Source organism: Ammospiza nelsoni, chromosome Z (genome assembly GCF_027579445.1).
Source record: "Ammospiza nelsoni isolate bAmmNel1 chromosome Z, bAmmNel1.pri, whole genome shotgun sequence".
NCBI classification, from domain to species: domain Eukaryota; kingdom Metazoa; phylum Chordata; class Aves; order Passeriformes; family Passerellidae; genus Ammospiza; species Ammospiza nelsoni.
In genome coordinates this window covers 87,356,331-87,369,070 of record NC_080669.1, presented here as the reverse complement: position 1 = coordinate 87,369,070, position 12,740 = coordinate 87,356,331, and the positions used below count along the sequence as shown (strand labels likewise).

At 40.8% G+C, this 12,740-nt stretch overlaps 1 protein-coding gene across 2 annotated transcripts in view; it reads left to right on the top strand.

The window, feature by feature from the left end:
- The window catches only part of DYM (dymeclin), a 210,015-nt gene that overhangs the window by 70,645 nt on the left and 126,630 nt on the right, over window positions 1–12,740 (top strand). For both annotated transcript variants that reach the window (XM_059492245.1, XM_059492246.1), the window contains exons 9-10: window positions 6,780–6,962; window positions 10,434–10,612. In XM_059492245.1, the coding sequence (XP_059348228.1) occupies window positions 6,780–6,962; window positions 10,434–10,612 (362 nt within the window). The remainder of the gene's footprint in view (window positions 1–6,779; window positions 6,963–10,433; window positions 10,613–12,740) is intronic.

The following is a 12,740-nucleotide window of genomic DNA, read 5'->3' as shown; positions in this document are numbered from 1 at the left end:
TGCTGGACAATGATGACCATGAAAACTATTGCTGAAAATTAAAAATTGTTACTTTTGCCATTTGTATTATCATGCTAGGTGAAATGTTTCAAAAAACGTATCATTTGTGGGAACTTGTGTTAGTTGAAAAAGTTACTGCAATTAAAAAGTGACTGCAAACAAAAAGTTACTATAGTATTTAGGACAGACAGCCATTTTTGTGCTTCTGAGTTTTTACTGTTTCCCTACTTAAAACATCTACAGTCACCAGACTGACTTTTTCAGTCACAGATTGTAGTTTGTGTGTATGTCAGTGTATTTATGCTACAGATGAGTTTAATGTTGCTCAAGAGTGGAATATTTAACATGCAGGTTCATAAACCATGTAAAAATGATTCCGTATTTCCTATACTTCAGCTTTGCTAGTTTCTTTCTGTAATGAATCTTCACAAATCTGCAGTGGGACTTCCCTAAAATTAATGGAGCTGCTGTTTTTATAGTCTCTTAAGCAGTGTACCCTGGATTCTTCACAATTTGCAGTTTAAGTTCCTTAACTAAAGATCTGAGATGTTGGAGATGTGCTTTATAAAGTATAAAATGCCCCTGATACAGCAGTTGCCTCACTGATCCCCGTTCATGATTCCATGGACCTCTTTTTCCTCTCCCATTCATTATCACATAACATCCCTGTGGCAACTTGAGAAATTGCTTGCATGGAAAAGTAATCGTAGGAAAGTATTTATGTATTTTTAGCTTTCTTCTAACACAATGTAGCAGCTGGAAACAAGGACAAGAGCCAGCACAATGTGAACTGCCAGCTCTCCGTGGGCCACCAGAAAGTGTTCATCAGACCACAGTGTGAGAACTATTGAATTGACTTAAGAAAAGTGACACACATAATAAGCGTTTAAAAACAACACTCAGTTCCCAGTGCTGCTGCTTGAGTATAATAAGAATTAAACAGTAATTGTAATGTTTTTTAATAATATGCTATTTACTGGTTTTGGTGGAGGAACTACATGATGGTACAATTAGATGCAATGAAAATCACTTTTGCTTTAATTCTTCATCATCTCTATTTAGTGATGCCTTGGATTGGACAATCTTCTGGATGCTAAAAGCTTCAGAAATAGGAAAGCAGAATGTGCAACTAGGACTTGGATGTATTACTAACCATAAGTTAGATCTGTTCTGTTTTGGGCTTTTTTCGTTGTGGTTGAGTTTTCTTTCTGATATTTAACACTGGCTTTGCCAACTTCTGTAGCCTCATCTATTTGTGTTCTTTCCATTTTTGCAACAAGGGAGTAGGATTGTTGTTTTGGAAATGTCAAAATGACAGGGGGAGATCAAGAGACTTTTTGAAAATTTTCATGTCTACTAAAACTCTTATTTTGTCCTATTCAGTCTCAAAAGCAGCCTGGGAGCAGCACCTCAAGTTGGTGCCCTCAGCAAAATCCTGTCAAAAGTAATAAAAAACTCAATAGGAGGGTGCTAAATATATTTGAGAGGATGTGGGTTACGTGATGGGGAATGAGGGAGGGGTCTGCCCTCTTACCAAGCTCCAGTGAGGAGAGACAGGACCATACTCAGAAAGGCTTTGCCAGTATTAATTGCAATTTAATGCCTATATTTAAATGCAATGAAGGATGTTCAAAGGAAAGGTTGAAGTTCAGTGATTACTTTAATTGAACTTTTGAGCTACTATTAGATTAAAAAAAAAACCTAAACAATACTATTTTCCTAGAAAGAAACTTGGAAGTAAGTAACTCCAATTTCCTTGGCATTAATTTAATGCTCTGTCCAGCATGAGAAGTCAGAGAGTTTGTCTTCTGAGTCTTGACACTGAAGGTTGAAAGGTGAATAATACATTTTGATGAAGAATTACAACTAGTTTAATAACTAATCCAGGAGAGCTCAAAAATCAATTATAGCTCACAGTCGGTTGATCTTCTGACTTAAAGTAATGGTAGATAGTGTTAGAAGTTGTTGATTGAAAATTGCAATGCTTTATATGAGTGTGATGAGTTTTTAGAGTACCTTCTGCACCCTTAGTTTCAAAATGTCTTCATAGTAAAACACTTAAAATTCTTCTTATTCTTGTGAAACTATAAATAAGCATGTTTAAACTTTTCCTAAGTAGATACAAACATGAACCTTACTTGTATCTCATTGTGTAACAGAGACCAGGTATTAGGCTGAGATTTCTGCAGAGTTGTGTTTACATCAAATAACAGTCAGGTGAAAGAAAGTTCTATTTTGATGACTGTGTCATAACTTCTGTTTGCCATTAAGTGTTGTTTCACAGACTGTCAAACTAGATTAAAGTGCTGGCTTTGTTTTCATGGCTGTAAACTGTGTTTCCAGCCGTCTTACAGAAAATCTCAGCTTCTCTGTTGCAACATAACATACTTTGCTCTTATGACCTGCTTTTCTTGCTCTGCCTTTCATAGAGTTGTATGGACAGGGAAAAAAAGCCTGTGGTGCCTAGTTTGGTGAAAGAAAAGGGCAAAAATGAATCTGTTAATTTGGTTTTAAAGGTAAAAACATCCAGCTTCTTATTAAAGTATTCGAGTATTTTCCAGAAATAATTGGCAGAGTTTTACAGTTCTCCAATTGACAAAACTTCTAGTAATGTGGTTCCATGTGGGACTGAGTGAATAAATAAAGTTAAATCAGTGAATCCCAGAGCTGGTCAGGCTGGAAGGGCCTCCCTGCTCCCGCAGGGCCATCCCAGAGCACAGGGCACAGCATTGTGTCCAGAGGGCTCTGGAATATCCCTGCTGAGGGAGACTCCACCCCTGTCTGGTCTCTGTTTTTGTGCCTCCTGTGCAGGGGAATTGCTGGGCTCAGTCCCCGCCCGTGGCTCTGGTGGCATTGCTGGGCCTGGAGCGGCGCCTGGGCCCTGCTCTGTCCCTCCCTGCACACAGGGACAGCCAGGGACAGCCAGGGCTGCGGGCCCCCTCACAGCCCTGCACAGCCCCAGCTCCCTCAGCCTGTCCTGCCACAGAGATGCTCCAGGCCCTTCAGTGTATGTGTCACTCTCCGCTGGGCCCACTCCAAGAGCTCCATGTCCCTCCTGTACTAGGGAGCCCAGAGCTGGACGCAGCTAGAAGTGATGGACAAATATTAGAGAAATGCAATTGAAAGTATTCTGCAGGAAATAGTAAACTGTGTTAGTGAAGTAAGTGATCCAAATACCTAAATGTTTGTCTTGTTTTCAGCTTGGATGCAGTTGCAGTGCTGGGTAATGTTGACACCAGCCTGATGTTCTAGTTGTTGCTAAGTCATGCTTACTTTGCATCAAGGACGTGCCATCTTCTCATAATTTCGGAAGAAATTTTTGTCTGTGAGGGTGGGACACCCTGGCACAGGTTTCCGAGAGAAGCTGTGCCTGCCCCATCTCTGAAAGTGTTCCAGACCAGGTTGGATGGGGCTTGGAGCAAACTGAGATAGCAGAACGTGTCCCTGCCCATGGCAGGGGTTAGAATGGGATGAGCTTCAAGGTTTCTTAAGATTCAGGAAGCTGGGAGGGGGCATAGCCAGAATGGCTGACCCAACTGTTGAAGGAATATCCCATATCCTGTCATGCTGAGCTATAAAACTCTGGGGGATGTTGCCCAGGGGTGGGTGGACACTGCTTCAGGGTCTGCAGCAGGTGGTGAGCATCTGCACTGTGCATCACTTCCTCTGTATATTCTTTTATCATTATTATCATCATCATCATCATCATTTTCCCTTCTTTTTTCAGTCCTCTTGAATTGACTTCTCTCAACCCGTGAGTTTTGTGTTTTCTCTGAGTTCTCTTCCTCATCTCACCAGAGAAGAGAGGATGATTGGTTGTGTGGTGTTAAATCACAACAACGTTGAAGAAGCTGTTTTAGGGCTGTGGATTATTGACTTCATCCGACTTATAATTGGGTCCAGAAAGGTAGTATTTGGCACTGTAGAGCCTTTTGAAGATTTTATAAATCTTCAGAAGCAGTGTACCTCATGACGCTGTTTCAGATAATCTACCCTTTCCTTCTTTTTGTAGTTTAGTGGTTTAGTTTTGAGGACTCTCACTTATCTTTGCTACCTCCCAGAGATGTAGAAAGCTTTACAAAAACATCTGGGATTTGTATTTCTCTTGTGCTATAGAAAAAGATGACAAGAAGATAGAAGTAAAATTAAAAAAACCCTCAATGTGAAAGAAATCCAGTCTATATGTTGAAGCATTTAGACAAATTTCACTTCATGCCTGTAATGATGCCTGGCAGAACTAGTACTGTTGCAGTCATCTGTGGCTGTCCTGTTGGCTTAAACAAAAATTTTCATGGAATCATGGAATCGTGGAATGATTTGGGTTGGAAGGGATTTCAAGGCTCATCTCATTCCTACCCCTGCAATGAGTGGGGACACCTTCCACTATCCCAGGCTGCTCCAAGCCCTGTCCAACCTGGCCTTCATCCCTTTTAAACATGAAATTTTCTTCCTCTTATTCTGTTGGTTTTTTTTCCCTGTGATGTTCTGAAGAAGCAGAATCTGAAATATTCTGTCCACACTGTATCAGTGTCTATATTTCTATGTTTTCTGTTAACTTCAGATCTGAAAAGAATATAAAGGAAAGCTTCTAACAGAGCACACATAAATTACTTTGTTTTGTGTGTTAAGGTAAATATAGTCTTGTAATTTTCAAATATGCATAAATATAAAATTAGGTTTAACAAAGTAATATTTCAGATATTGTGAACATACTGCTACACAGACCTAGAAAATTCCTGTTCCTCTGTTGTCCCAGGCTCTTTACCTGTTTAGCATTTTAATGTGATGTTTATGATCAGAAATAATATTTTCCTTTAAAATGTTTTTAACTTGAGTGTGTTGGAAGCATCAGCCAATACTTAGGTCCTAAAGGAATTAGGTGGCCTTGCAGCTGAAAGGAATGTTATGAACCTGTAACATGGGGTTGGCTTTCTGGAGGATTTGCCAACACACAAGAGAGCTTCAGGAGGTTACTTGGGCCACATAATCATGTACAATATCTCTTGGACATCATGACCTTGTTCTCCCTGGTGGAAGATTCAGATTAATCACTGGTGTTTTGGCCATATCCCTCTTTTCCTAACTATTGAGGAAAGATGTAATGGCAGATGACAGCCATAGAGGGATGAGGTAGTAGAAAATGAAAAGCACTAAATTTTAAGAATAGAAATCTGATGAATTTTAGTTTCTTTAGCACGTGATGATAAATGTACAGTTGTTTCAGGGTTTTTAAAAAGTTTCTTTGCATGTTACCTCTCTGGTTAACCGACTTGAAAAACTTCATGGTCAACATCATTCATTTTGATAAGAACTGTGGGTGAAAAACATGGTGATAAAGGGTTACTAATGTAACATGAAATTTTTGCTAGGAAGGCTGCAATTATAGTACTTTTTATTATAAGAACTCTCTCAAGCTGCTTAACACTGAGTGGCATTAGTCCCCTTGCCTATGACATGGCAGTAATTGTCCTGCAATTGTCCTAATGAGGGAGCACTGGTTTGTTACATAATCTGACTGTATTATGTTTGTTACATAATCTGTATGTATAATTACATGTGAAGAAAAGTACTCATTGGAAGGCTTGAAATCTTGTAGGGCTAAGAGTACTTGAAATTCTTTTAACTGGTTATACTTTAGTATTTTGCATTCAAATGACTTAGAAGTTTTTTACACCTTGAAGCTTGATGACTAGAAGACTGGAAATTAAGTTTTCTTATTTTTTCTCTTTTCTTTAAGAAGCTGTGTTGTATTTAATTTTTGATATAGGCATTAATTAAAAGAGGAAATAAGGATTTACCTTTTTTTAAGTAAAACTTAATATTTTTAACCTGTATAACTCAAAGCTTTGACCTGTTAAATTTGATTAAATGCTTAGTCTCTGTAATAAAATTTCAAGATACACTCAAAAAAATTAACTGCTAGGCAGGCATTTGGTGTGAATCTAATACTGTGTGATTGGGAGTGGCTGCTTCTTATTCCCTTGGAATGAATGTATGAAGAGCCCAGATGTCACAAAACATAGAGGTTTGATCCTTTCCTCTGACTTTGTACTCCAACAATGCTGAGTCTGCAGCATCTCTGTTTCAGTTCTAGTGCTTTTCTTAGTTTTTTCTTGTTCTGTAATACACTCCCATGAGCAGTGGCAAGGGTATAAGGACTAAAGGATTTGCTGGAGAGGGATGAGGGGAGTCCTTTATTCCTCCTCTGATGCTCCTTCTCCTCTAATCAGTATTTGGGCATGTAGCTGGTCATTTGGTTTCACCAACACTGCTGTAATTAGGAACAGGAATTTCAAATGCTGTGGTTTAGTATTGGAGTTAATTGTTTTCAGTGCTGTAAGTGTGAAATGACTCTGCATTTGAGTCCCAATCATCAAAGTTTAAGCAATGTGATAATGAGAGTTTTTTCAAGCAGCTTCAGGGGACATTGCATTTACTTTATACATTATGCCTTATTACTGGAGCTGTAAATGCACAATGTACAATTGTGTAATCAGAGAATGGTTTGACTGGAAGGACCTTAAAGCTCATCCAGTGCCACCCCTGCCATGTGCAGGGACACCTCCCACTGTCCCAGGTTTCTCCAAGCCCTGTCCAGCCTGGCCTTGGATGTTTCCAGGGACTCAGGGGCAGCCACAGCTGCTCTGGGAAACCTCTGTCAGGGCCTGCCCACCCTCACAGAGAAGGATTTTGTTCCAATATCTAATCTAAACCTACACTCTAAAATAGCCTTGTTTATTAAAATATGACCAAACCTGTTATTGTTGTTTTCTCTGCAGCTGGCCTGTGGACCGTGTTCACGCTGGGTGGGGTGGGCAGCAAAGCATCGGCACAGGTGGAGCAGTGCTCTCCTCTGGCCAGCCAGAGCCTGCTGCTGCTGCTGGTACTGGCCAACCTGACTGACTCTCCAGACACCCCAAACCCCTACAGACAAGCCATCATGTCCTTCAAGAACACACAAGGTTTGTATCTGTTCTTACTTCTGAGCCTGAGCTGATGAAGTGGAGTTTTAAGACGCTGTGATTGCTTAGAGCTTCTCTTTCCAAGATTTGTTGTCCTTCCAGCACAGCCATGGAAGAGCAGTAATAACACATTTTTATCAGGGGGTTTTGAGGTGGAGTTCCTCAGCTGCTGGGACTTTGTGATGGGGGCAGAAGGAGGATACTTTATTCTTCTGACTTGAGAAATACTAGAAAGCTTCATAGTCCTGGTCCAGTTTACTTCCTGGACTGGAAGTTTTTGAAGATTTCTGCTGATGATGATACTGTGACTCTATACTTTCATAAAATATACATAAAACTAACCTATAAGTAGATTGATTATCCAAGAACCTGCAGGAGTCCCCTAAAAATTTGTAGCACTTTTTGTTCTGGAGTCATGGTCCTTAGAGAGAAGGTAAATAAATAAACTGGTGCCTGGGTTTGCTGACTGTATTCTTTTATTTCAAATGTAAGAAAAAACGTTTAACATAAACACTTCCATGAGTTTTGTATGTATGAGAGGTTTCAGAGGTTTGTTTTGGTGCTTGTCTGGGTTTTGAGAAGGCAGGATCCCGTCTTGTGTCAGGTAACTGCAGGTGCCATGTGGCACTGACTCACAGAGGGTCTTATTTGAACCCAGGAATGCCCTAACACAGCTTGTGCTATCTAGAGAGTTCAGTATGCAGCCTGTGCCTTTGGAAATGCCCTCCAAGTCCAGCCATTCCCCAGCACCGCCAAGGCCACCACTACCCCTTGTCCCCATGTGCCACATCCACGCGGCTTTTAAATCCCTGCGGGCATGGGGACTCCACCATTTTCCATGCGTACTTTATCCACATCTAAATCTCTGAACCTGAGCCGTGTGGTTTTACCTTTCAGTGGCTTTGTGCAGGTTGGCACTGTGCACAGGGCTCAGGAGCTGTGTGACAACCTGTGAAGCCACAGTAATATCCTGAGTTATGCACTTTCTTCTGGGGAGTTTTTGTATTCCTTTGTCCATTAAGTTTTAACCAGGTTGAGCTCTAAATTAATTCACCATTACCTATGAAAATTTATTGGGTTGTGAAGGGGGAGGATTGTTCTCATAAGAAGAATTCTGAGTCCTAACATGCTTCTTTGATTTATTGGATACCATTTACAGGTGGTTGAGATCAAATTGTTGATAAAGTTTTTGTTTTGTTCTGTCTTTAAACCGCAAGCTTTCTTTAATGTTGTATTTTGGTTGACTTTGTTTCATGCCACCAGTAGCCAGTAATGTATTTCATTAAAGCGCGCTATACATACATCATTATAAAATTTTGAAATAATTTATTTTGTGTCAAATGTAGCATGAAAAGCTATATTTTCTCCACATGTGTGTGTTGATGGAATGACTTATTGTTTCCCAGAAACTTGTTCCTGCTAGCAATACTCATAATTGAGCTTAAATTTGATTTCTGTGAACATTCTAAGGGGTTTGTAAGAGGAAAGTAATGTGGAAAAAAAGAAGCTGGTTGCAGTAATAATATATACTATAAAAGGAAAATTGGCATTTTTAAAAAATAAATTCTATAATTTAATTGGGACAAAACTAGAAGAATTCAGGATGGGGGTTTTTTGTTCATGGTCTAGAATAGTTTAATTTTTCTGTTGATCAGCTTACTGTTCTGCAGAATAATACAGGATATGCTAGTGTTGCTGGTAAGTTTCTTTTTCTGTTTAGATTTTTATTTTACTGGACTTTTTAGTATCCTTTAATAAAACTGATAGTGAAATGCTATAAATCCCAGTGGCGCAGCTTAAACGTTCACGGAAGTGAAGCTGCAAAGCCAAGGGAAGCTTCTCAGCTAATGACCTGTGGCACCAAGGACTGAATTGTTCTGGTTTTGCTGTCTACATCCATGTTTTCCTCCTGAAGGGAAATTCCTGCCCAAAGCAGGAAGATTTTAATCCAGCTGCTCCATAGTCATGGTCAGTAGTTGAGGAAGGCCAGGTTGGAGTCTCTCCGACGCCCGCGGGTGCGTGGGTTTGGGACCGGCAGGGTTTCCATCGCCGTGGGGCTGCGTCTCCGTGTGGTTCCCAGCTCCTGCAGGCAGGGGTTCTGTTTGCTCCAGGGCCTCCTGCTGCCTCCAGCTCAATGGCTGGAGCTGTCCCCCCTTGCCCTGGCCAAGAGGAGTGATGGCTCCCCAGCACGCTGTCTGCTGGGCCCCACAAAACCAATGGCAGCCAGGGCTCCTGCAGGGCTTCTGCAGCAATTCCAAGCACTTTTTCCATCCAAAGTGCTGGGTGGAAATGTTGTTCAAAATACATGACGACTGCCATGCTCTTCTGTGTTGAAAGCTACTTAGCAAACTTCAATAGGAATATGGTCTTAAAATCATAGAACCATAGTGTGGTTTGAGTCGGAAGGGACCTTCAGGATCACCCAGTTTCAACTCTCTTGCCTTGGGCATGGGCACCTTCCACTATCCCAGCTTGCTCCAAGCCCTGTCCAACCTGGCCTTGGACACTGCCAGGGATCCAGGGACAGCCACAGCTTCTCTGGGAAACCTGTGCCAGGGCCTCATCAGCCTCACAGGGAAGAATTTCTTCCTGATCTCTTATCTAAATGTCTTTTCTTTCAGTTTAAAACCCTTCCCCCTCATCCTATGGCTATTTGCCCATATAAAAATTGTCTCACTCTCTACCTTCTTCAAAAGCCCCCTGTAAGTACTAGCTTTTTCTGTTTCCATGGGGAATTTCTAAACCTTAGGTATCTGTGCAGATGGATGTTTTTGTTGAGGCTGGTAAAGGTTCTGTGAACAGAAATCTGTTTATTTTCACTTCCAGCCGTGGCACAGAATGTATTGTGATTATGAACAAACTGCTGTTACTTTGAGGGATGTCAGACAATGTGATGTGATGTTTTACATCAGTTAACTCACCAAACTCTCCACCACACACCTCTAAAGTCCTGACACCTACCTTTCACTGAGATATCACAGTAATCTTGACCTATGCACATCCACCCTTTATACCAAAAGAGGGATGGATGGGAGACACTCTGCCTTAATGGCAGAGAACTGAACCTGTAAGGTTGATGTGCAGGGTTTGTTAGTTAATCACTGGTATATTGTTTCCAGAGAAGACTTTGTGTCTGCCCCCTTGAAACAGCTCCTGGGATCACATTCCTTCTTAGCAGTGGAAGTGGGACGGAGGAACAAAATTGTTTCATGAAAAAGGATGAATGTTTTGTGCAGGTACTGGGGTCTTACTGAGGCTCGTATGGGAGGACAATCTCAGCTTTTTGGCACAACTGAATCTTTATGAGACTCTATTATGGTTTATGACCATTGGTAATAAGAATCATGGGTGATTTTTGTTTCCTCCTTTCTGTGGTGTATTAAATATTTCCCCCAGTGATTTTGTAAAATTAACAAATAACTGAATGATAAATGTATTTGTTAAAGACTTTATTTTATTTCTTTATTTCAGATAACACTGCTTTTTCGTCATCAAATCCACACGCTTTCCAGATTAACTTTAACAGTTTATACACAGCTTTATGTGATCAGCAGAAATCTGATCAAGCCACTCTTCTCCTATACATGCTTCTGCACCAGAACAGCAACATGCGCACCTACGTGTTGGCACGGACAGACATAGAGAATCTGGTGAGTCTTGCTCTGCCTCCTTTATTCTCCTCACCAGGGATTGTCCCTGTGAACTTGGGTCTCACCAGCTGCCAGGGACCTCTGTTCTGCAGTGGGAGCAATAGGTTCTGGATCACTCATTTGCCAGTTCTAGCTCACTTAAGCGTTTTTGTTACATCATCTCAGGAGTGTGCTGCTGAGCATGTCACTGCAGTCAAGGGTGGTACTGCTAACGCTACAAGACCATCTTGGATTCCCTCTTTCTCTGTGCCACTATCATGACCCAGGTCAAACCTGCCCACTACTGATCATTGTGTAGAGAAACTGGTAGCAGATATCATTCCATTCATTATTTTATTTATTGCTTTTGGATATTCAGGCCAAAAAGTTGCACAAGCTGTCTCTGTGCTTTCAGGAGTAATAGCTAACAAAATGAGCTGTGACTGGACTAACATGCCAAATGTCTTACAGGGTTGACCTAAGACTGAAACTCCTCAAGGAGCAGCTCACAGATTTTATAGAAATACAACTGTAGTGCCTTTTAGCTGCTTAAATAGGATTGTGGTTAATGGCCAATATAACAGACACCTGGTATGGTTTTGTAGGTTATAAATTAGCTTATGCTCCCCACTTTAGTAATGTCACAAACCACTTTAACAAATCTTACTTATTAAAAAGCATTCATTTAATAAGATAATGGCTGTCTAGGGGAATTGGTAACAGAATAGAGGACCCTTTCCATTTTAATATTTGAAATCTTGCCAGGTAATTAGATCCCTTGCCTGTTTGATGGCAGATATGGAGTGAGTTTGGTTTCAGTCCAAGTCCCAGCAGATGTATTGCTAAAATCAGAGTTGATAGACGCCACTGTTGGCAAACTGGGGTGAGATGGTGATGCTGAATTGATTCAAGACTGAACTCCTGTGTCCATGGCAGATTATGTAGGCAAGGGCTGAGTCATTTCACATGAATTCTGTGAACAAATGGCCACGTATAATTCTTGGGGCTGCTAGTGTGTGATTTGACAAGTTAACAGCTGCTAACTGTAACAATTTGCTGTATCTTTAGACTCACAGCATATACTAGAATGGTTTGGGTTGGAAGGGACCTTAAAGCCCATCTTGTTCCAGGCCTTGCATGTGCAGGGATGCCTTCCACTATCCCAGGTTGCTCTAGACAAGTGTGTGCATTGTTTCATAATTATGGTGTCTGATACACTGTAAAGCTTCCAGAAAAACAGTGTGGTGCATCTGTCAAAATAAGTCAAGATGCAGGTACTCTGATACTCTGCAGTGCAGGATATTTTCATATATTATCACCTAAAAAAAAATAGTCAGAAAATCCCAGAAATTATCAGCAACTTTAAACACTTCTTGGGAAAAGCTGGAAAAATTCAGAAAAGCATCACTGAAAAGTCAACAGTATGTTTTTGTGAGTATTTTAATTTTTTTTTTCAGTACCAATATTTGAGACTTCTCTTAATTTGCTCTTCATGCTGCTTCTTTGTGATCTCTACTGACAAGTAACTGACATCTTTGTTCAATCCTCTTTTTTCTATTGGGCCAATAGATAAGGATAAGCAGCAGCCAACTGACAAGAGCAGTTTTAATTGCTCAGTAAGGCAGGCTGAGCCAGACCAAAAAGAATTGGGAGGGCTGGGAGGAGTAGTGGACGAAGAAATCGTGATCTCCTAACTACAGTCCTGTGGTGAAAAAGGATAATTCAGTCTTAGAGCTGATAATGAGATAAAGGGACTTGAGGGACTGGAGCTGGCTTCCCTGTGTGGCAAGAGTGGTGCTGATACACTGTGCACTATTCTGGTGTTGTACTTCCAGACTGTACTTCCAATAGTCTGTAACTAAAAATAGTTACAGACTATTGAAAAATGGATCCCTGTTGAGAAACATGGGAGTTTTTTTTGCTTTAAAGTTAGCAATAACACTGTGAGAGGGCTAGGAAGGTAACTCTAGCTGGTCAGAGAAGAGCTTGGGGAACCTTGGGATGTGTATGTGCCTTCATAAAGGGAAATCCTTCAAAAAACAGGAGTCTCTGCTTATGGAGAGGGATGGTAAGAATTAAAGCCTGGAGGTTTGATTCCCACTATTCAGAGATATGGGAGGAAAACAGTAAGGTCATTAATCCAGAGTCA